At 45.0% G+C, this 24,309-nt stretch overlaps 1 protein-coding gene across 2 annotated transcripts in view; it reads right to left on the reverse strand.

Moving 5' to 3' along the window:
* Positions 1-24,309, reverse strand: part of sema4c (sema domain, immunoglobulin domain (Ig), transmembrane domain (TM) and short cytoplasmic domain, (semaphorin) 4C) — a 116,299-nt gene that overhangs the window by 45,764 nt on the left and 46,226 nt on the right. For both annotated transcript variants that reach the window (XM_065962746.1, XM_065962739.1), the window contains exon 3: positions 11,862-12,074. In XM_065962746.1, the coding sequence (XP_065818818.1) occupies positions 11,862-11,964 (103 nt within the window). In that variant the 5' untranslated portion in view covers positions 11,965-12,074. The remainder of the gene's footprint in view (positions 1-11,861; positions 12,075-24,309) is intronic.

Consider the following 24,309-nt stretch of genomic DNA (forward strand, 5'->3'; position numbering starts at 1 on the left):
GCTCTGAGAGACGACTGTTCGTAAAAAAAATAGATGATTAAATAAAAGATTGCAAATAAAATACATAGTGCAGAGAGGGGGGGGTTAATGTATTGAACAGATGAGAAATAAAAACAAAAGGTCAAAAATAGAAAGCGAGAGCAGAGAGGGAGAAGATGAAACATAAGTCGCTCCAGCGGGCCTGAGCGAGGTCAGTGCAGAGTGAAACACAGACAGATCAGAGATCACGCCACAGGAAGACCTCTTCACGCTCTGTGTGGGGGCGTGTTTGTCTTTGGACGGGTGTGACACTGAGATAAAAAAAGAGTAATAAAAAGAGACAAAGAGAGTGAGTCAGGCATTTTTTAGCTTCTGTAAGGCTGTGGGTGGGTTTCATTATGTCGACAACAACACATCGGGATAAAGAGAATGTCGAGCTTGAACAACACTTTTGTTTACCACATTTTTCTTAGACACTGAATGCATCACAGTACCTGACATCAGACTCATCAATGCATGTATGGCTGTGCTTTTATACAAGGCCGAACCCGGAGCTGTGCAAGGTTCACCTTTCTGGGCTCATTAAGCATCGTTCTCAGGCGCTCTGCTTGACATTTCCTCTGGTCATTTTACAAAGTGTATTATTCTGAAGTCCTCACCGCGAGGGAGATATTATGTTTCATTCATTTCACTTCATTTCTAACTATTATTCTGTAAAATGTATCTTTTCTGCAGACAGTCAGAGTGAGCTGATGTGAGAACGCAGCAGGATATAATCAGGAGAATTCACCTGGAGTGAGTGGGAGGGGGTGGTGACGTTTATAGTCAGCCAGTGATGGGAGCATTGATATCAAGTCTAATAATCTCATTATGGCGTCAGACTCTACTTTCTCATTGTACTTTTTGTATCATGTCCTACCTCGGGAGACCCACTAAAACCCCCCCTCCCGCCCGGGATAGTCTCCTGCTGTGAGGTTCAACGTATGAACAACCAGGTCAGGGGGGTTTCAGGAGCAGTCGTCCTGAAATTGTATAAAATATTTCCAGGAGTGCATTTGTGAAAAAACTCCTGTAGAATCCTAAACCATGCACACTGACGGAAGTGAGTTGCTGTGAGGCGGGTTTTAAGCATAAAGACACAACAGTGATATGGATCTTCTGATCGAAACGTTGGCAAGAAACTTCATAAGCCTCAGTATGTTCCACAAAGTCCACAAACAGTTCAAGTAGACCAAATATCAAAGTATGCATAATGCAAAAGTTACACATTAAATGAGGCGACGCCTGCAAGCTTGTTCAACGAATTCAACTCAAGCTGCACTGATTTCAAACTTCAAAAATATCCACAATCACCTGACTACACCTCCTTCCAGTTAGTGATCTATTTAAGATCTCCGGTCCCTCTCTACTCTCTCTCTCATCACCAGCTCTGACCTGCATCAGTACTGCAATCCAGCTCAGCCCGCATCACCACCACCACCACCACCACCCCAGCATCCACCTGCAGGCTCTGACTGGGAGGTTTAAGATATCACATCACTCCAAAAAATGTCTGCATGCTAAATAAAACTGTGAGGAGTGATGAGATCAGAGCCTAGATGCCAAAAACAAGCTATGTTCTGCTGCTATAAATATTTTAAACGAACTAAAACTAAATTAGTCAAATAGTTTTAATCCTTATCCCTGTTGTGAGGATGATGATGATGATGGAGGTGTGAAGGCAGCTTTCCACTGTTTTGGTTGGCAGGGTGAGGAACAGCTAACTCTTCCATAGACGGTTGGATGAGTTATTCTTATATAATAACTTTAACCTTTGACCTTTACATGTGTCTTCATAGAGTAGTAATTAAGGCTGGCTGATAGATGTAGCTCTTGAGGTATGACGTGTCATAGAAAGATGCAGAAGGACTCAAAGGGCCTTCCGGTTGTACTTGAGTAAACATGCTTTTCTATTTTTTCTGCCTCACTATCAGACACTTGTTGTCGTTGTGTGGCTTTACACTCGTGGGGGAGACTATTAGGAATAGCTTTTAATTTAATTCAGGACAGGAAGTTTTAACATCTGAGACTTGAGACGGGGAAGCTGCAGCCTGAAACTACACATTTCCCCTCAGACTTCTCTCATTGATTTGTTAGTTTTCTCTCGTTGAGCGTGTGTGTGTGTGTGTGTGTGTGTGTGTGTGTGTGTGTGTGTGTGTGTGTGTGTGTGTGTGTGTGTGTGTGTGTGTGTGTGTATGTGTGTCTTGTGAATCTGCTGTTTACCAGACTAAGTGTTGGAGTGTCGGACGCCCGGTGCGTCCTTGAGTGCACTGCGAGGGAGGGAGCTTTCACTGACGTTTCCCTGTGCGATAAAGCAGCTTCAGACGAAAACATCAGGAGGATAATACACTGTAACAAACTTTAATACAAGCAGGAGTCGTTTTATAAAAATGGATTATGTGACTGTGCGGGATTCTTGCAATAAAAGAAACCAGACAACACGTAGATAATGAGTGTTATTAGCTCCATGCAGCAGCGACAACAGAAAGTGTTTCCTCGAATGAACCAGAACCAACGCTACGTGAAAAGAAGGAAATCAAGATTTAACATTTTTGAAAGTGTTCAATTATCACCAAATGATCACAATCACAGAGAAATGTGCTGTAGGCTGTGTCAGGGTCAAACATGTCATCCAGCCCTGCCCAAACTGTGCCAGACCAAACAGAGCTCCCATATGGGCTGAAGGAGGACGACGAGGACGAGGGGGGGTGGGGAGCGCCTGTTGCTTCAGGGCCGTCTGAGAAGGTCCCTGATCAGGGCCTGGCCTCTGTAATCTGCCTCCTTCAGCCTTCCAGCACAGCTCCAGCCTCTCCCTCTCCCTTGGCCCGGCTATAAATACAACAGGCCTCTCTGCTTATAGCTCCTAACCGCCGCACCACTCACACACCAAACTATGATTAAAGAACTATTTTTGGGGCGAGCTTTGAAGCAGCGACGAGCGCAGAAGGAGAGGCAGAGACAGACAGACAGACAGACGGCGGCGCCCACATGAACATGCACATATACCCGATTGCGTTCACAGCAAGGCCTTCATCTGAGCAGGAACCCTCTTTGAAGGGGATAAAAAAAAAAGAAGCCACACAACAAGGTGCACACACAAAAGACGCACACTTCCCACATGGATGCGGGGAGCTTTGTCTGCCGAGTTCACAGGAGAGGCAGGTGTGAGACAGAATGAGAGCAGGGGAGATATAAGGAGACGAGACGAGGCGAGATGTCTGCACACTATACCTCCAGTTTATTATAGATTATGAGCTATTAAAAATCAATGACAGAGATTTATGGGATTATCCAAACAGCAACAGGAGGGGATTCATGTGAGCTCAGGACTGAATGATTTTTAATATAAAAGACGGGAAAACAAACGCAATAATTACAGGTTTCTGCACGGCTCCGATGCGTAAAGCTCTTGTTTGTTGCCTCTGCGGCGTTTTGTATTTCCTATACAGCTTCATTGTTTTTTGATAGACGTGTCATGGCAATAGAGCGATTGACTGCAGCAAAATATAAAAGAGCAGGGATGAAGGGACGGGGGGGGTGGGAGGAGAGGAAGTGGTTAAAGTGGATTAACGCAGCGATGGAACCAGTAAGGGGGGGGGGGGGGGGGGGGGAGCAGAGGATGAAAGAGGGAGGTTGTGTGGCGGTGTGAGGGAGGGGTGAAACAGCCTGGCTTGGTGGGGGGGCTGTCATTGTAACCCACAACAAGCAGAATAAATCAAGAGCTGGTTGATGCCACAAGTGAGCTTTTTTTCCATTCCAGCGTCATGGTTCAGCTTGTCTGCCTGCTGCAGCAGCTGGAGAGAGTTAGAGAGTTAGAGCCTTTAAGAGCGACGCTGGGGTGATGACACACACACACACACACACACACACACACACACACACACAACACACACAACACACACACCAAATGCACAAAGAGAGATAGAGGGTAGACCGTGGGGCAGCATGGGGCTCCTATAGTTTTCCAAGAAGACTGTGACAACTATTTGATGATTTACAGGAAGGATGGAAGGGTCTACAGCAAGTCCAAAGACAGCTCATAGCTGCTTTCACACATGCAGAAAACTCCTGAAAAACTCCTGATATTTCCAGGAGGAGGATGTGTGAACGCAAACAGACACATTTTTCACCCGGACTTCACCCTGAGTTTCTCCTGACAGACCTCTAGTATTTATTCTGCAGTAAGTCAGAGTTAGCTGATGTGAGAACGCAGCAGGATATTCTCTGGAGAATTCACCTCGAGCCAATAGGAGGGGGAGTGACGTTTGTATACTGTGACTGCTGCACGGTGCACAGAGTGTATACTGATCCACAAACTATACAAGACTAAATGCAGAGAGGCCTCTAAATGAGACCGGCCTTTATTTGTGAAAACGTGCAGCAACACCAGGCTGGTAAAAGAAACCGGGTCTTTAATATGGATGAGCTTTTATTCAAAGTTTTACAGTAAGCATGGCAAAGATTTTTAACACAATGACTGAAATGTTTAACTGGTGAATAAGTTCAAACCATAAACTATAAATATTAATGAAGGGAGCCTGAGTGACATTCTCCATCTGTTCCTGCAGGGGGCTCCCTTATTTGTTTTTTTGAACCAGGCTGTAAACATGTTTATTTATGCTGTAAAAACAGGCTTTTTTGAATGGGTGTGTATGTGACTTCCTGGGTTCCTGGAGCCAGCCTCTCGTGGACACTAGAGGAACTGCAGGATTTCAAACTTCAGCATCGGCTTCACTGGAGGTTGCTGCTTGGTTCTGATGCTACAAAAAGGAACTTTGGATGACAGCACCGCTGGAGTTGCACTCTTCATTTGAATGCACAGACGGCCGCTCGGTGACACATCAGCACACACAGAAAGCCAGTATGACAACAGAGAGCACTCCAGGTCCCGACATCTGGTCCCGGCTGTTAATCTTCACTGACCAATCAGCGCAGGGTCAGGGGATGAGTGAAACTCATAGCAGATAAAATGCATGTGATGAATCCCCCCCCCCCCCCCCCCCCCCCCCCACACACACACACACACACACACACACACACACACACAATCTATCCTCCGAGTCACGCACAGCCTCTCTGTGCCTCGCTCGCAACCACTCATTACTGTAATTGGAGGGTTTGGAGAGATACGGCAGGGAGAAAGAAAGAAGGGGGGAAAAAAAAGAGAGAAAGGTTGAGAGAGAGGTTTCTGGAGGTCAGACGGCCGTCCTCTTCTAGTTTCTTTCCCCTCTCAACATCTCTCTGTCATTCGTTCTTCTAAATCAGGGGTGCACATTTGCTTTGGCTTTTTCTTTAAAGATGCACGCCTCGTTTGGAGCTTCAAAGCCGGGCTACATTTTCAAACTAAATATCAAGTTTCCAAGGGCTCAATTTCGCCTGCCCTCTTCACCTCCCTCTTTCTTTTCTCTCTCTCGTTCGTTTGCTTTCTTCTCGTCTCTGTTCCACCCACAGCTGCTGCTTTTTATCATAGTTTTGGCTTGCATGGCCTCTGTCATTGGCCCGGGCTCAGATGTGTCCTTGTGTGGCTGGCGTGTATATATATGAAACCATCAGAAGAGAAAAAAAAACAGAACAAAGAGGGACAAGGAAAATCAGTATGAGACAGAAAAGAGAAAAGAAGCACGAGGGGACGATTGTGTTATCAGCGGAGAGGTTGAAATAAAAAAATAAAATAGATTAAAACAACATAATGGACACTCCGATCATCTGCGTTTGTTTCAGGAAATAAATGGGAAGGACAGAGCACAGAGACAGAGAGGGGAAGAGGTGAAAGACGTGAAACAAGTGAGGCTGTATCGATCCTTACAGACGGGAACTTGATACAGTTTGACTTAACGCTAGTAACTTGTGTAAGACCTTAACCTGCTAAATTACATGTTCCATCTCTTGCTGATAAAAGATAGCCTCGCTCTATTCAAAACACTTTCATACAACCTTACATGGTCCGACAGTTAGCTGCTCAAAGCGTTCTGCGAGTGCAGAGAAGGCATTACCTCCTCACAGAACGCTTTATTATTGTTTTCATGCCTTCATGTCTGCTGTGGTCACACTGACATTAATGAGGCTGAAGTAAAAATTCTCTCCCTCTAAAGTCACAAAAAAACAGCAGAGGATTAAAATATGTGTTTTAAAATCTCTTGTTTTCCTGACAACAGATGGTCCTTGAATCAGCACACAGCAGTGACACATTTTGAAAATCAGTAGGGAAAAGTGGATTTGAGAAGATTGGATTATCAGATTCTGGTATTAAAACTGAGCTGTGGCCGGCACACACACGAGACCGCAGCAGCAAAACATGTTTCCAACAATCACAGATGAAGACATCTGATAAAGCATGTACTGTAGTGTAGCGCGCGACCGATACAGGATTTTCGGGGCTGATACTGATACCGATATCTCCAAAATCTAATACAGATTTATCGGCCGATATCTTTCTTTGATCTAACTTCGATCTGTAGAGATCGATTGAATTATTTACACATTTATTGCATTAATCCCACTAAAGCAGTTATCAAACACTTGAAGATTTATAATATAGACAAGATGGTCACTCAACCGGAAAATAACAGTGCATCACCGCTTGACTCTCTGGAGAGTGATACAGCTTGTTGTAATCCATATAGCGCCCTCTGCTGGTGCCAGATAACTGCTAGTGTAATACAATGAAACTCAAATGAAATGCTAGTAATATCGGCACATATCAGAGATAAAATTAACCGATCAGATAGTCACTCAATATGCTAATATCGGCCGGGCTCTAACATCGAGCTCATTTTTATTACAGCCTACATTAAACTTTGAGCTAGTACCAGAAGGTTAATCTGCAATCATATTTGAACCCTTGAGAAGTCTGTATCACATTTCTTTGATTCAAGATTAAAGTTGGTTTCACACACAAAACTCCTGAAAAATAAACCGTGAGCTGCTCTTTCAAACGGCCGAATGATTCACCCCAACTTTGCCCACAACATTTTCTGCCAATCCTCTGAGAAGGTTTTCCGCTTATGTTCAAACAATGGACAAAAATCCAGGAAAAATAGCCATCCATCATCACCCCTTATCACCAACCCTGATGTACTTTTGCACACTTGAATGCTACGTCACAGAACAGCGAATCCAAACACACAGATGGCGTGGTGCCATCGCCATGGGCACAGTGAGGTAGCTTTATAATCTTTCCTGCTTGCCAGAAGTTTTTTCTTTGTCACTCATTAATTGTTTGTACACCCGGACAGTGTGTGTCCATCGAGACATGAGCTAATCACACCTATTTGTTTTTTTGAACCAGGCTGTAGTTCATCTCTGAATGGGTGTGTATGTGACTTCCTGTGCTTTTGCAGCCAGCCTCTAGTGGACACTCGAGGAACTGCAGCTGTTTTCACTTCTGCATCGGCTTTATTCTTTGGAGGTTGCCGCTTGGCACAAGTCCAGTTGCCTTAGAAACTACAAATGAGTATTAATCTCAAGCCTTAAATAGTCCCTTAGTGGCAAAAAAAAAGCAAAAGCAAAAGCAACCAGCTGAAGTATAAATGAAAATGCAGAATACGGTGAATGGGGACTATGTGCTGTAAATCTGATGTGAAACAGAAGCCAAATAAAATGAAATCAAGATGCATGCTGTGTCAGTGAGTACAAAGGAACAGTACATTTACAGCGCTCATTAGCAGCTCTACCAAGGACATACATAATGCAGGTATATAAGATGTCACATAGATGGGGCAACGTGACTTCAAAAAAAAATAGAAGACTTCTAGAAGAAGAAGAAGAAGAAGAGGAGGAGGAGGAGGGATGATGATGAAGGGAAAGAGAGGCGGAGAGAGTAAAGAGGATGTTTGTGTTTCTTCTTCTGCAACCTCATGTAAGCCTCATGTAATTGCCGGGTGGGGGTGGCGGTGTTGGCGAGGTGGGGGGGGAGGGGGAGGTGGGGGTAAATATTATCTCTTCTACCATCTCTGTCCTACCACCCAACTCCCTCACACACACACACGCACGCACACGCAAACACACACGCACGCACGCACGCACGCACGCACGCACGCACGCACGCACGCACGCACGCACGCACACACACACACACACACACACACACACACACACACACACACACACCCCTCCTACACTGCCCGGACTTCTAAATCCCTCAGACTGCCAGCCTAAGCAGTACACACACTCACACACACACATATATAAACAAATGGGGATTAGATAGACAGACTCACAGCGACACACACACACACACACTCTCTACACAAAGAGGTATAAACACACACGCCCTCTGTGCCCCCGAAATTTTTATCTCACTCTGGTTTTTCAGCACTTGTCTCATCACTGTCTTGCAACCCCCCCCCCCCCTTCTCTCTCTCTCTCTCTCTCTCTCTCTCTCTATCGCTCTCTCCCCCCTCTCTCTCACACACATTAATATAGATGCTGTGTGTGCAGGGAGACGACTGCATGCAAAATGCAACACAGGATGAGTGGCCTGCAGAGACAGAGAGTGTGTGTGTGTGTGTGTGTGTGTGTGTGTGTGTGTGTGTGTGTGTTGTTCCTCTTGAGCTACTTCCAGTCCTTTTAAGGCAGTTAGTGACTAGCCTCTCTCTCCCACTCTCTGCCTGTGTCTCTCTGCCTATATTTCTCTCTCGCTTTTCTTTCCATTATACATCCTCTTTCTCTCTCTCTCTCCTCTCATTTCTCCTCTCCTCTCCAGCTCGCCCTCCTCCCCCCCCTCCTTCCCCTCTTTCTGCAGCTTTGTTTTTCCACTTCGTCTCTCTCCTATCTCTTCCCCAGCACTGTAGCGAGAAGCCATCCATATAAGTCATTTAACCAAGTATTGAGCCCGCAAAAATCTCATTTTCCTCTAACAAAGTGGAGAAACCTGTCAACGGTTGCCATAATCCCACTTGTTACCAATGCAAATCAATTTGTGTTGAGAATCTTTCCTGCGCTCAAGTGCGACACTCGAATCAAGTGTGATTGAAGTGACGAGATCTGCTTTCTTCTCTTTTCATGACGAGGCCTTTTTCTAGTTCCAAGACGTTCGTCACAAAAGGAGAGAAAGCCCGCTCCAGAAGCGGGGAGTTATCTTGTCTCTACAGGCAGGTTTATTCTCCGGCTTTACAGAGAGAGAGAGAGAGAGAGAGAGAAAAAAAACACTCAAAGTTAGAGTGGTGGTGCAATTTGGGCTTTTTCCATATAAGACCGTGTGTTTGCAGCTGTCCCAGTTTGCCCTCTCTGGTTTAACTTTACCAAAAGTGTGTTCCAGCCAAAGTGCAGCTCAGATCTCTCTCTCTCTCTCTCTCTCTCTCTCTCTGCCAGCGTTAGCTTCGCTGTGTCATACTGGAGTATTGACGCCCTTATTGATGTGTTTTGACCCCATTTGTGTGTCCTCACATGCCACCACAAATGTAGCATGGAGGACTATAAGGAGGGAGGTGGGCTGTGTTTGGAAAAAAAAAAGAAAGAAGAAGAGGGGTGTGTGGATGCATGATAGCGGGCTACGAGAAAGCTGCTTTTGAAATACACCCCACACACCCTTCCACCGAGCAACCGAGCACCATTCTCCTGGAGAGAGGCTGAAATCGGAGCTCTTGGTGAAAATGCTATAAGAGCATTTCGGGCTCAGCATACAAAGCAAAAAAGGGGAGGGGAGGAATAAAAGAAAGAAAGAGGAGGAAGTGAAGGGAAAGAAGAGAGAGACAGAGATAAGGCCTGAAAGGTGGGATAGGTAGCTTTTCTTTACTATATTTTCTACCTCTCTTCATAGTATTCCCCTAATCCCCAAGAGAGAGAAAGCAGCACTTCCCCCTTTGAGGGATTAAAATAAAACAGACTATTTCTCAGCTTGCAACAATTGGGATTGTTCAGAAGAAGAAAGCTGCTGCTGGCTGCAGAGGAGGGCCGAGATAAAGAGTGCAAATACAGTTGAGCGCGAGGATTAGACTGATGCATTGTCTCCCTGACAGTCAAACACATGATCTGAAATCATCCACCAATGATATAATGGGAAATCTGCGTCTGATTGTTGCACTGGAAGACACTTGTCTCCGCTGTTATTATTAAGCAGATAAATCATCCTGGGGACAGAACATGGAGGGCTTCTAGCAACAATTGTCAGTTCATAAAATCATAAAATCATAAAATCATAAAGTCGGTCTTAACGCCATGGCCTCGGGCTTCAGGCTGCAGGAAGGAAGACAATCTCACCAGCAAAGGTTCGGCAAACTTCTGAGCAGACGGATGAAAAAGGTGTCAATACTTTAGACTTTACAGAGAGCAGAGGAGGTTTAAATAAACGATGTAGGGTCCTTCTTCCTCTGTCAGCCTCTGGAGTATGAAGAGCTTTAATAAAGAGGATTAGCTTGAGACACTTACAGTACGTAGGTCTTAATACATTCTTTAGTAAACTATTTGAGGTGGTTTGTCTTTTAGCGAGCATGCTCACAAGTCTGTGACAGTGAGAGAGCCCAGAGACAGCTCAGTACAGAGACAATATGAAGAAGCACAGCTACCAGTAAAAACTGTATTCCAGCTTCTTAGCATGTCAGTGGTTCACATGTTGGCCTCTGAAGTTCACAGAATACTGCACTCATAGTTGTCAAAGAATCCCATATTACACTCATTAATCCCAGTGAAATAAAAACAGGTCAACGTCTTATTTTTGTGTCAATGTTTTGTCTGTTAAGAAGCCAAATACATGAAGTTTTGACATCCTGTGAAACCGACATATCTCTTTGAAAGGGAGCATTTTGTCATCTACCGTAGCAGAGTCGGATATTTTTCTGTCTATAAATTCATTTTTCCTCAGTGCTTGTATATCTGGACAATGACATATTTCTAGTACTTTTTGGAGGTCTCTGCCTCGGCCCTGCAAATCAAAAGCATTTTTATTCAGCCTTGTCTCGGTCTTAAATCAAAACCCGCTCAAGACCCCCTCATAAGGGTTTATTTTCCACATCATCCCTGTGATTAGAAGGAAAAATCCCCTTTTTAAAACAACAAGTAACTTCTTGCCATCACATTTATTCAAAATCTAACTTTAACTTAAAAAAGAGAACTCTCTTATTTTGTTAAAGCTCATGATGATTTTTGGTCTTGGTCTTGACTCAGTCACCCTGCCTTGGTCTTGGTCTTGGTCTCAATCCCTGAATGTCTTGGTATTGGTCTTGGGCATGTGTAGTTTGGTGTAGCCTAATCGAGCTGTAACTGGACTTAACTGCATGTCCCTGTTCTGACCGATGTCACCATATTTCACTTCAGGCAGCTAGCTTACTCCGCATGTCAAATTGTTAAATTGTAAATTGACTTGAGTCCTATACTAGCGCTTTTACACTACAAGTCCCACCGATCCATTTACATCCATTAGCACTCTGATGTCAGCGGCTGCTCTGTGAAGTGGCCATCATAACTAATCCATTGATACACATTCACACCACTGACACAGCAGCAGCAGGAGGCTGCGGGAGCTGGGGATTGAACCCGACCTATTCTACGACTGAGCCAAAGCAACTTCCTGAAATCAAGCATGATAGCTTGTTAGCTGTAGGAAGCTAGCAAACATTATCATATGAGTTGTCTGTGAGGATAGTCACACAGGTATACCTGTTGTCAAGCAGTGTGCTAGCAACCCAAGCTAACAGTCATAAGGGTTAGCTAGTTAGTTGAAATGAAATTGGTCGAATGCCGCTGCTTCTTTGTTCAGGTATTTAGCATGTATGCTAACAAGCGGTAAACAACTACAACAGGAAGTAAGAATTAGCACAACCTGAACAAATTCTGAAATCTGGAGAGTTCAAAGAGCCTGTGAGGATTAAATCATCCATTAGCTGGTATGAGACTCGCTCACTCACCGTGGTATCGAACAGTTTTGCGGGGGACCGGGTTCCAGTTGAGACCCAGCGACTTCTCCCATCCAACCAGAAGCACCAGGAGCAAGACCTTGGTCCCGCTCATGGCTCCTGTGTGAGCTCCCTTCTGTTGGAACTGGCGTTGAGTAATTGATCGAGTGGTCGATCAGATGATCGAGGGGGGAACTTTGAGAGAGCAGCTCAGCTCCTGGCGGCCTGCCGAGAGAAACAGAAAAAGCAACACATCAGCAGGAAGCAGCAATTCTCTTCTTTTATTGGCCCGGTGGTTTATCAGAAACGACTTTGTCGGAACGGTAGTTAAAACTTAAGAAAAAAAGTGCAATCAAAACAGTTCACACACTCAAGCTGCACGGGGAGATAAATTTCTCGCTTTGAAAACATGTACTTTAAATTGAACATGGTCATCAAACTCCACGATAAATGTAGAACAAAAATGAGTTATGCAAATCGTTGAAGCCACCCAGGACCAGCTGTAATCAGAGTATAGTGTGTGTGTGTGTGTGTGTGTGTGTGTGTGTGTGTGTGTGTGTGTGTGTGCGTGCGTGCGTGTGTGTGTGCGTGTGTGTGTGCGTGTGTGTGTGTGTGCCAACAAAAACAAAGAGGGGGGGGGGCTGCAGGAAACCTTTCCTCGCCCCTCCCTCACTCTGATAATCCAGCTATCACCACTCAAAAAGCTCAGAAAGAGCTTATCGCTGCATTCTTGTCAAGCCCGTTCAGCGGCAGTTTATTAAACCGGGGGCCGAGTTATCAAAGTTAATTGGCGCTGGCGACGCATCAAACAGCAATGTGTTGGGAAATGAATGTCAAGGAAGGACAATCCCGCGGCTCTGTGTTGTAAATGAATCGCCTTTTATACCTAATGAACATGTCAAGTGCGGGGCTACGGCGCCACATCACAGTCCAATAACAGCGCAGGGTGATTGACTCGTTACACTGCTGCAGGTGAGACTGATGTGACGGCGGGAGGACAACTCTACCTCCTCACCATGACATGTATTTGCATCTGTATTCACTTGAGGAACCTGCCTTGTGTCATTTTAATTCATTTCCGATGAACTCAGTGACATCAATTTGGGGCAGACATTTTTCTCGAGTGCATTTAAAATTGAGCCGAAAACGACTCTTTGGACAAATTGCCTGACGATCGACCAGGAACAGCGTTATTTAAAATTCAATTCTCTTTCATTACAAGTTTCTTTTATTAAATGCAGAAAGTTGAGGCATTAGAATAACTTTAAAAAAATAACTTATTTATTCAAATATTTGGGCTGCATGGTGATGCAGTGGTCTTGTTGCCTGCAGGGAGGAAGAGTAAAGATAATGGATGGAGATGTTTGTGAGATGTATGCTGCTGGTACGGGAGTTTTGTTTGTTTGTGTATCTCGAAGCAGGAAAGTCAAACAGCAGCATCCGTTATCCAAACAGTAAGGCTCAACTAGTTTGAATAACGAGTCGCTGACTGTTTTGAGTCCAAAATGTGGCAGAGAAAAGAGCCTGCAGCCGCCTCCTCCTGGTTGCATCCTTTATCTCTCTCTCCTCTCTCACGCTCGCTCTGTGTTTTGCATGTCTTTGTAGTCTCAAAGTAATTTAAAGAACAAATGCACACTCTCTCCTCCCGAGGCATGCATGGCGCCCTACTTGGTTGTACGAGAGAATTTCCCAATAAAGAGCACCAAACAGGTGCATCTGATACGCACTTTTTAAAGCTTGCTGAGGTCTTAGTGCTTATGGACAAAATGTTCTTTTCACAGTTTTTTAATGGCAGTTGTTTGAATAAAAACAGCTTTTCTTAGATACAAGATGGAAAAAAAGGTTCGGCTGCAATTTTGGGAAATAGATTTTGGTAAATGGCTTGTGTATTTATTTTCTAGTCTTCTGACTACTCAAAGCTCTTTTACACCTCAGGTCACACCTACACATTCACACACTGATGGTAGAGGCTGCTGAGTAAAGAGACCATCAGAAGTAGTCACCAGAGGCGCTGCTTGTCAACAGACAAGGCAGGCAACTGCTTGGGGCCCAAGACCAGTAGGGGGCCCCTGAGGGCTCAAAAAAATTAAACCAAAGAATTAGCCAAAAATGGAAAAATTTTGCAATGACATTATAGGAAACCTCCGTAAGGGGGCCCCATCTGACAGCACTCAATTGTTGCCCTGCTAAGCATCGTATGCATTATTTCTGTGAAAACCAAAAGTTTGACAATGACATTCAACAAAGAAAAATGACGATGAATTAAGAGGAAAGCTTCGGGCCCCTGGCTGACATAATGGTGATGAACGCCGGTTGGAGGGCCCTCACTGATTTTTGCCTAGGGCCCCAACAGACTCTAGAATCACTACTGGTAATCACATTAGAGCCCAGCCTCCACCATCGGACTGTGTCGTCCCCAAAACCATCACCGTCCTCATTCATGCACGGCATACACTAAACTTCTGCAAGTTTTTTCAATCTCAACAAACACAGTTGTTGTTGTAATCCCCTGACGTAGTTTCCTGCTGCAACTGAAAGAGACGTCACCAGAACTTTGCAGGACTTGGCCTGAACCTGACATCAGGTTCTGCAGACGAATCAGAGCAAAGCATGGAGCAAAGTCATAGGACACGCCCACCTGGAAGCTCACTCAAAATGTCCTGCAAACAGAGCTGGCCAATCAGAGGAAAGTGGGCGGGTCTTAAAGAGACAGTAGCTGATATTAAGCGTTTCAGGCAGAGGCTGAAATGAGGGATTTTACTGACACCAGTATCAGATAAATAAGAAGGTTTTTGAGCTACACATCTTGCACCACTACTCAACAGGTGTCACAGAATGACATCATTAATGTTGAAAGTGAGTATAATAGATCTCCTTTAAATTACTCTGATGCAAACCCAGTCGCAGAAGTTTAACTTTTTACTTCTTCACATATATGAATTTTTTATATGAATTTTGTAACTTCTTCAGATATATGAATTTTTTTGATATATGAATTTTTGATCACAATAGGTAAAATACAAGACTCATACACACATCTAAGTATGCAGATCACCTGTCAGCTGTCCTCTCTCTACATGCTGCAGGGTATCAGGGAGGGAAAAGGAGCCTTTGAGGATGCTCATTGGAGAAGGGAATCAGTTGACTTTTAAGCAGGCAAAAAATGTCACACTTCATTTACTTTAACCCACAACACAGACGCACAAAAAATACTTGTATAAGTGAAGCACTTTTTATGTATCCCACGCCGCCCCCCCTCATCTATTCCTACTCGTGAATATTAAATATCAGCGCTGGCAAACAAACACTCGCTCTCTTTGGTGGATTGGCAGGAGAGGTAATTGAGATTTGGAGATGTGTGTGTGTGTGTGTGTGTGTGTGTGTGTGTGTGTGTGTGTGTGTGTGTTTGTTTGTGTGCCCACGTCCAACCAATGTGACTGATATTGATTACACTTTTGAGAAGAAAAATAAGAAGAGGCTGCGAGAAGCGAGAAAATGCAAACACTCCCCCGCCTCCCTCCGGCTCCTGATCAGATCATGGCGACGTGCTGTTAAACGAGCGTGCTTAAACGCTGGCTTTTCGCTGAGAGCTCTTCGGGCTTCGCAGTGCTGACTATACCAGCTTTATTGGATCGATGCTGGAGGCCAGGGCGGCCAACGCTCGAGTGAGCCCAGATTGAGATTGAGATGGAGGGAGGGAGAGCGGGCGGGAGGGCGTGAGGGAGGGAGGGAGGGAGGGGAGAAGAGTTATGGTGAAAGAAAAAAAAAACATGTTTGAAGACATCGCAGGAGGTTTGCAATTTTTTCCTTTTTGTTCCTCCCTCAACATCCGCTCCTCTATCTCTGTGCTGAGGGGGAACGGAGTGAAGTGGGCATCCTGAAGGCCGGATTAAGTGAAGGGGCTGAATGTCAACAGTACAGGGGGAGAGGAGAAGGAGGAGGAAGAGGAAGCAGTGAAGGATTCTGCTGAGGGAAAAGCTTGAACATCTCCAGTGTGCACCTCACTCTCATCTACACTCCTAATTTCTGCTCTTCAGATTCTGTCTTCCTCTTTTCACTCTTTCCTGCCAGAAAATGCTTTTTTTTTATCATTTCCTTTATTTTCTCAATTTGGCAACAATTTACCTCAAACTCATCTCGACCGCTGAGCTCGTCTCCTCACTCTGTGAAGCTGATGTCCTATTTCACAGACGAGGTTAAGAGTCGCAGCTATCAGTACCTGTGGTGTCTGTTTCAGTGTCAGATTAAAAACCTGCTGATAGGAGCCAGAAGGACGGATGTGTCTGAGGTTCAGATCACATTACAATCACAAGGACTGCATCAAAATAATTCTGCAACATTTGACCGACTCATGAGGTGATGAGTCAAAAGATTGAACATTATAAGATCCACACAGTTTATCAAGTCCTACAGGAAAATATTTGCTAATGCTGCTTAATGCTATTGTGATAAAAGTAGGTACAAACTGTAGTGTCGGCTTGGTCTCAAGACCAGTTTTTGAAGGTCTTGGAGTCGAAAGCATTTTTACTCGGTCGTCTCGGTCTCAGACTGAGTTGACTCCTGATTTTAAATCAAGACCACAACTGATTTTTGTTGACTATTTTTCCACGTCATCACTGTGGTTGGAAGAAAACATCTCTTCACTACAACACCAACAAAATTACTCCCATAATGCACTTCATAAATTAGCATACAACTGTTGGACTCACACACTCAATGGTTATGTCCCGATTTAGGGACTGCATCTTTCTAAGGACGCATTTGAAGACAGACTGCATCACAGCGGCATACTGAGATATACTTTTTTTTTCCAGACCCATGTTCGTGAAACCGGCTCCGCGAACCACTTTTGGGTCCCGACCCACCAGTTGAGAACCACTAACCTTAAGAATCATAATTAAATCATGAAGTTCTCGTCGACACGCAGCCCTACTGAGATGTTAATTGGGAATGAAACAGTGATTCAGACACAACCAGTAAAGAGTCTTCCTCACAGTTTGGTTTAAAAAGCATTTAGCACATGACTTCATAACAGTGTAAGAGAACTGAGCCATCCACCACACGGCTCTAACAATCATCTAAAGGACAGATCATCTTGCTGCGCTATTCGTTTTCTGTGCGGCTCTGTCGACTCCTTCTCTTCACCGACTCCACTCTGCCGCTGAGATTGCCACACTGAATCTTCGAGCTGCATCAGCTGGGAACTTTATGAAAAAGCCGTGGGGAGACGGCTGGAGTCGGTGTGTGATGTATTTTTCTTCTTCTTTCTATCAAACCGGCTCTTATGATCCCCCTCGCTGTGTCATAAGAAGCGAGATTGAGCCTCTCGCTCTCCCCTGGTGACCAAATTAACTCTCCTAGTCTCCGGTCTCTCTCGCCACGGCCTCTTTAAGGTCCTGCGGTGTCGCGTAACTCTGCAGGCGGTATCAAATCATCTTTTTAAGCTGCTGGTGTTGTTGTTGAGCCTGGTTTAGCTAATGAGCTGAGACACGGCAGCCTAATAATATCAGTCAGCACTCCACAATGGAGAGCTCATTAAAACACGAGAGAAATAGGCCACATGTTCTGATTAGGCTGCTGAGCTCCTGAGTGTGTCACGTGTGTGTTTCTTTTGTGAATGATCGCTTGTGTGTGTGTTTCTCGGTATTGGAAGATGAGTCCCTGTAGGGAGAAGCAAGCTGGGTCGTTTTCTTCGAATCTTGGTGAAAACATTTTCAACCGCCCCCCCGTCCTATTTTCTTCTTCGCTGCATGTCTTGTGTTTTGTCGTTGTCCTCTTCCTGCCCTACATTTACCCCACCCCTCTCTTTTCCTGGCATCCTTTTCCTGCCCTTCCTCACATGTTGCTAGTGCACGCACGCACACACGCACACACGCACACACACCCACACACACACACACACACACACACACACACACACACACACACACACCCACACACACACACACACACACACACACACACACACACACACACTCACTCACTCACTCACTGACCTCCGGTGCAGTCCCAGCTGATTGCTAGTCCTTTCAGGCTTTGTTTGACTCCTAACCCGGACCTCTGACACTTTTGTTGGTAACACAGAGCCAGTGCCCCTCACCCAACGCCCTCCACTCCTGCTATCACAGTAGGACAGACTTAATGTCCATTAACCCCTGACACCCCCCCCCTCCCCCTCACACACTCACACACTCAGACAAATGCAGACGGATGGACCAAAGGACAGCTCCTGCCCTTCATCCTCCCCTCTCTCGCCTCCCTGCAAAACAAACACAGCGGCCTTCCTTCCTTCCTTCCTGCAACCCCTCCCCTTACCCCCCCCCCCCCCCCCCCCCCCCCCTTTACTGTGCCGTGAGCATTTAAAAAAACACACAAGTGTAAACTCTTAAACACACACACACGAAAAGCCGTTTCACCTTAAACAGAAGAAAGTGGATCAAACGATTTCACACCTCGTGAATGGATGGGAGGAGAGCTGCTCCAGGAGTTTTAATGCCACGTTCCGCTCACTTTGAAATCCTTATTAAAGGTATTTGGAGCAGCTCTGGTGCACTCATTGTTAAACATGTATGTGTTCAACATTGGATTATTTCAAAATAGCAAAAAAAGGGCCTTGAGGAACAAACATGAAGCAGTTAGAGAGGGGAGACCACTGAAACAGCAACTAGACCAACATGAGATTCTGACATGCAGCACTGTTCTGAAACGATGGATGACATAACTCAAGATCGGAAATTAAAGGTAGTCAGATGCTTTTTCCCAAAAAAATACTCATAAAAAAGAGTTGGCTGTGACTGTGTCTGCAGAGACTCTGTCCGCTGACTGGATTTTCATGTTTTGGTTTGTTTTGGTTGTTTTTTTCTTTCAGCCAATGACAGCGCTCAGGTGATTTTAGGAGAGGATGCATTTCAGCGATTGGACCTGATTCAAACTGGTGAATATTGCAGATGCTGACTGGGCGGCAAAGATGAAAAAATTACAGTGAGGTGAAAGGTCAAGCGGATGAAGCTCGTTCCAAAATGAAGGTGAACATTGTGTTGGACACAAAGTTGTTTGCTCTCTGTTGGACGCCATTCATCGGTGGTTAGCTTATGCTAGCTTGCTAAATTATTTATTCGATTATTTGTCGAACGGGAAGAGGCTGAGGCACTCTGTCCATTTGTATTTATAAGTCAGCATTCTGACATCGATGAGCTCAAATCACAGCCTGTTAAAGCTTGGAGCATCTGGTTTCTATTTAAATCATTTCAGGTAAGAAACGTTATCGAGAGATTATCGGGGGAAATGTCGTTACAGCAGCTTGAATTTAAGGACAAAGGAAATCAAGTGATTGATAAAAGAAATGGGGATAAAACAAACTGATGATGATTAAACAAAACAAGAAGCATAAAAGCAATAAATCAGGATTAATATATCCAGCAGGTACAGCTTCACTTCGGCCGTTTTCCTTCACAAAAAAATTGTGCAATGTTGATTAGCATCGCTGATGTGAAATACAGTTTCAACGATGTAATTGCACAGTATGGATTAGCAACACGGAGCCGCCATAACAAGCTGTCACTCACAGTTAACATAAATTATTCACCACATCAATTATGATGAAATCTACTCAGCAACAAGCTGAGTGTCACTCTCCTGAAACCGCCATGAGTAAAGGGCCTTTCAGACAGGACGCAGTGTGAGCTGTGTGAGTAGGGCGCACAAAGCAACAGCGTCCGTTGCTAGGTCGGGAAAATAGCTACTTTTAGGACGCGCAGTATTTTTGTATCTGTCCACTAATAAGTAGAAAGCTCCGATCTTTGTTCTGCTGAGGAGGGGGAGACGAGCAGCACAGAAAAAGAGGGTGTGTGTTCATGAAATCTTCAGGACACGACAGGATGTTGGAGAGTTTAGCGTCCAAGAGCTGCAGCGCTAAAAACGACCGCTTCACTAATACGACACACATTCATGTTGCTGTTTAAAAAAAAACCTGGTATGTCCAAACTTTATTTTCAAACTAGAGATTTCTCTCCAATGTGCCGGTTTGCTGTAAACTAGCGCTCAGGAAAGTTGGACACTGTTTGATCTTCGTTCCTATTGGACGATACACAATGAATGGTTTTGAGAGAGGCGCGCCCTTAAAGCTGTGCACTCCGATAAAAAACGGATGAAACTCGATTAAAAGCTAATTTTGGAAAAGGTGAATACTAAAACTGTAAGAACTGAAGAAGCCTTTCGGAGGAGAAATGTGAACCGGGTCCTTTGGATCAAGCTTTGAAACTAAACTGTAAACGGGTTAAAGACAGGAATCATCTGAAAGCGTGATGATATTTCTCCAGCTGAGGGAAGAGGTACAGACTCCAGCAGTTTACGAGACTTAAAATAAAATATGTGGATCTTATAAGAGGAACATAATGATTGCATGGTTCAGCTCTTGAAGTTTTCTCTCAGAGATGAAGAGTTCAAAACATCATCTTTTTTCCACGCAGACGTAGTCATTGCCAAATGATGATAATTTGTGACCCAGGTTCACCGACTTTCCTTTTTTTTTTGTGATTCAAATGAATTCCGGGAGTTCAAAATGTTATCTGGGAGTCTTTGAACTCGGCAGAGAGCCTTGGGAGGAGATGTATCATATGATAATTCCTCCAATTTAGATGAATATTTACAGCAGAAACGTTTTGATCAGGGATCAGGCTTTTTAAAAAACGGAGGTCGGTGATTTAAATCTGAGCTCACACGCTGTAAATCGCTTTGTAGGACAGATTAAGAGTAACGCCTGGAATATAAATACATAAATATACAATGGATCCAGTAGTGGGGGGGGGGGGTGCATCAAAGAGCAGATTTTTTATAGGGCTCTGGGTTCAAGTCCAGAGTGAGATGGCTATGAAATCAGAGTGAAAAATATCATGTTACAGCACTCGCTGCAAAATTGATGACATGTGGGATGTGAGGGGAAGTCAACATGGACCTCAGCGTTTTCTTGCTATTTCTTCTCATTTATTCATACAGCGCTGCAGAGCCGTGTGTGTGTGCAGCGAGGCTGAAAAAAAACACGGCTCCACATCGCACCTAGGAGCTAAACAGCTTCACAGTGACAAACAAAAGGTGCAGGCTACCGAGCTGATGCACTGTTTCTATTCAGCGAGGAACTAATGGAGCTGACGCAGGGGACGCTCCATTGATATTGAAAAACATGACAAACTCACTCCCACATCATGACAGTGATTGTGCTATACGAGTGTGTACCTGGACATTTTTAAAGCATCATCACACAGGAGAGAGTCTGCCTTTAAGTGATAGCGTTAACCATCTTCTCTTGTGAATGTAGGTGTGAACGCACCGCGCTGACCGGCCTCGCATTAAAGAGCCGCGTGCCCAGGATGTGTTTATGTCAGTGTGTGTGTGGGTGATGTGCTGGAGCTGGCTCAGATGAAAGACCGGTTTGATGGGCCCCTCATCATGAAGTATGTGTGTGTGCATGTAGAAGACGAATGTGCGATCATGCTCGCTGTAGCTTCCAGCGTTTCTTTGAGAACATCCAAGAGCATGTGAGCACACTCAGAGAAGTGTTTGAAATCCTCCTTTAAAAAAAAAAAAAAAAACGGCTCCCATCAATATGAGAGCCACCCATCAATTTTCACGCTCCCGAGCACATGATTTCCCCATATTTGCACACAATTAATAATTTCCTCACCAGCGGCAAAGTTAATGTCATTGACTTTCCCTTTCACATTGTGATTGGAATTCACTTCCCGTGCTAATTACCTAAAAATTGAGGCGGAACCGAACGACGCGTTTGACTTTTAACAACCTATTTCCACTCAATGAAAAGGCTTCCAAAAAAAAAAAAAAAAAAAAAAAAAGAGGAAAAACTCCCTGAAGAGCTCGCAGGGTAACATCTTAGCCTCCCTGCTGCCTCCCTCCAGCACCCTGCTCTTTCATGTCCCCTCCCCTGGGAGACTCTCCAGGCCCTCAAATCTCTGTCTTCTCTCCCTTTCATCCCTTGTAACTCTTGCTCGCTCGCCCAACATTCTGCCCCGTCTGCCCCTCCTCCCCATCGCCGCCTTGTCCGTGTCATGGTCAGCTGGGCCCAGGCGTGGTCGGCTTATAATTCTTTGATCGGGGGCTCTGATCTTCTCCATCAGTGCCAGGGGGCTCCAGCTGATTACAGATGAAATGGATCTGATTTGGAGTCTGACTGCGGGCCAAACACCTGCTCAGACCGGGAGACGTGATGGAGAAGGAGGAGGAGGAGGAGGAGGAGCAGGTGAGATGAAACCTGAGAGACTGATGTCCAGCTGATCATAGAACGAGACCATCTGTGCTTTTAGAGTGTGGTCTGAACGCAGATCTCACTCTCATATGTTACATTTACTACATTAACAACAAAGCTTCAACAAGAGCTGATCATTTGTGTTCTGGAAGCAGAAATCAGGAGCCTTGTGATTTTGGCATGATAGTTGTTGTTTTTATGACGTGATAATAAATCTGGCAAAGCTTCTGATCTGATATTAAAGCTGCACAAACATTTCAGATGGTTACCCATAATTTGGAAGGTGCCTCTCATTGTGCTGAATTTACAGAGAATTACTTAAAAATGATCCGTACAGCTGCCGTCAGATCCAACACTTTAGTATCTTTCAGCTCTTTGTTTTGGTTCCCCCCTTTGAAGGCTCAATGCTGGCAATATTGGGGTGCGGATGGCTTAGTGGTTAGGTCGTACAGCCCAATGTACTGAGGCTTTAGTCCTCCAAGCACACAGCTCTGGTTCAAGTCTCTGAAAAGAGCTTTAGTTTCACTATCTAGGGCTCGCTTTTCCGTGATATCTCTTTCTGACCTTGTGCTGTCAGCCTGCCGCATGTTGTTTCTGAGGATAACACACAAGTGGAGTGAGAAGAGCCCACGTGCTCTCTGGCCCGGCCTCGATCTCCTGCCCCCCTGTGTGTGAAGGCCGGGAGGGATGCTGGGATTGCGCTCTGACCTGCCATCAATGAACATGAATAAGTGTGGGTGTGCTGGCCCGTGATCACCACGTAGTCACAGGTCAATCAGCCTCGCTTAAGGCAATGGCCTGGCTTACAAACAACAGGCTAACAAACACACACGCACACACACACATACACTGAAATATGAATGCTGCACACATACAGCTTGACCTGCAAAAATGCATGCATGTAAATAAATATGACCCATGCCAGAACACATAGCCTACCCATTGCATTCAGATAATGCTCTATGGTGTGTTATTTGCACACCTACACACACACACACACACACACACACACACACACACACACCTAACAACCTGCTCCTCACACACCAGCGCTCTAATCAAATCACTCCGGCAAATATGCTCTTTTCCCGCCCGCCAGCCACATCCAGACAAACAAAAACGCAGACAAACTTTCTCTGTTGTATTTCAAAGCTCATTAAAAAGTATTCACTGCTGTACGATTTAGCGCCGTAATCAGCTCTGAATAATAGAAATGGTCGTATTGACGCCTCCGGGCAGCCGCCACACTGTCTCATTTTCAGAACAACAACCGCTGGGCGTGTGAATGCAAAACACGATGACGCACACACACACCCACCCCCACACACACACACACACACACACACACACACACAGACTGTCTCCTTCTTGTCTTGGCTCCTCTCGCTAGCTGTCAGTCTCTCAAACACTCACAATGTATTCTGGCTTTGGGGAGGCCGCCTACTATGCACCTAGGGGGGCTAATTGTCCGGTACGGCTCGTTCCCTCCCACATGCTCTGTCCTTCTCTCCTCTCAACGTTCTTTGTGTGTTTCTTTTCGGGGAAGGAGTTCAGGAGTTCACGGTGCGCTCAGAGCCCTACATCCCAGTGAGGTGTCACAGGGCAGAAAGGTTACACCTAGATGGACTCCTATAGAAACTACCTACACACCTCAGTGGGGAGGGGGAGGAGGGGGGGGGGGGTTACACTGACAGAGAGATGAATGGATCGGCAGAGGAGGATGGAGGAAAAACAGGACTGAGAGAGAGAAAGACAGCAGTGACTGTGGTGTAAATGTTGAGCGACACAGCGAGTTCAAGGGCTGAAGCTTGCGAGGTTGCAATTTCTTTTTCAAGGATATTTTTTCTTTTTACAGCTTTCTGAAAAGATTTGCTGCAATTTGGAGTTGTTAATCAGTCTGATTCAGATACACTTAATGCCCCGAATAACAATATAAGGTCCATATTCATTCTGCATGCATCAACTCTACACACAGCTAAATCAGGTATTAACGCACATTTAACTCATTTAAGCTCCCTACTTAACATATCAGCTGTTTTCACATATGCACTCCTGAAAATATGGAGATCATTTCAGACTTGGGCGTTCACATATGCACCTAACAGCAGGAGGCGGGGGGTCGGGTCGTCGGGGGGAAGTAGCGGAAGTAACGGACAAAGCAACAGAGTCCGCTATGCGACGCTATAATGAGAATATGTGTCT

Source organism: Labrus bergylta, chromosome 2, assembly GCF_963930695.1.
Source record: "Labrus bergylta chromosome 2, fLabBer1.1, whole genome shotgun sequence".
Lineage (NCBI taxonomy): Eukaryota > Metazoa > Chordata > Actinopteri > Labriformes > Labridae > Labrus > Labrus bergylta.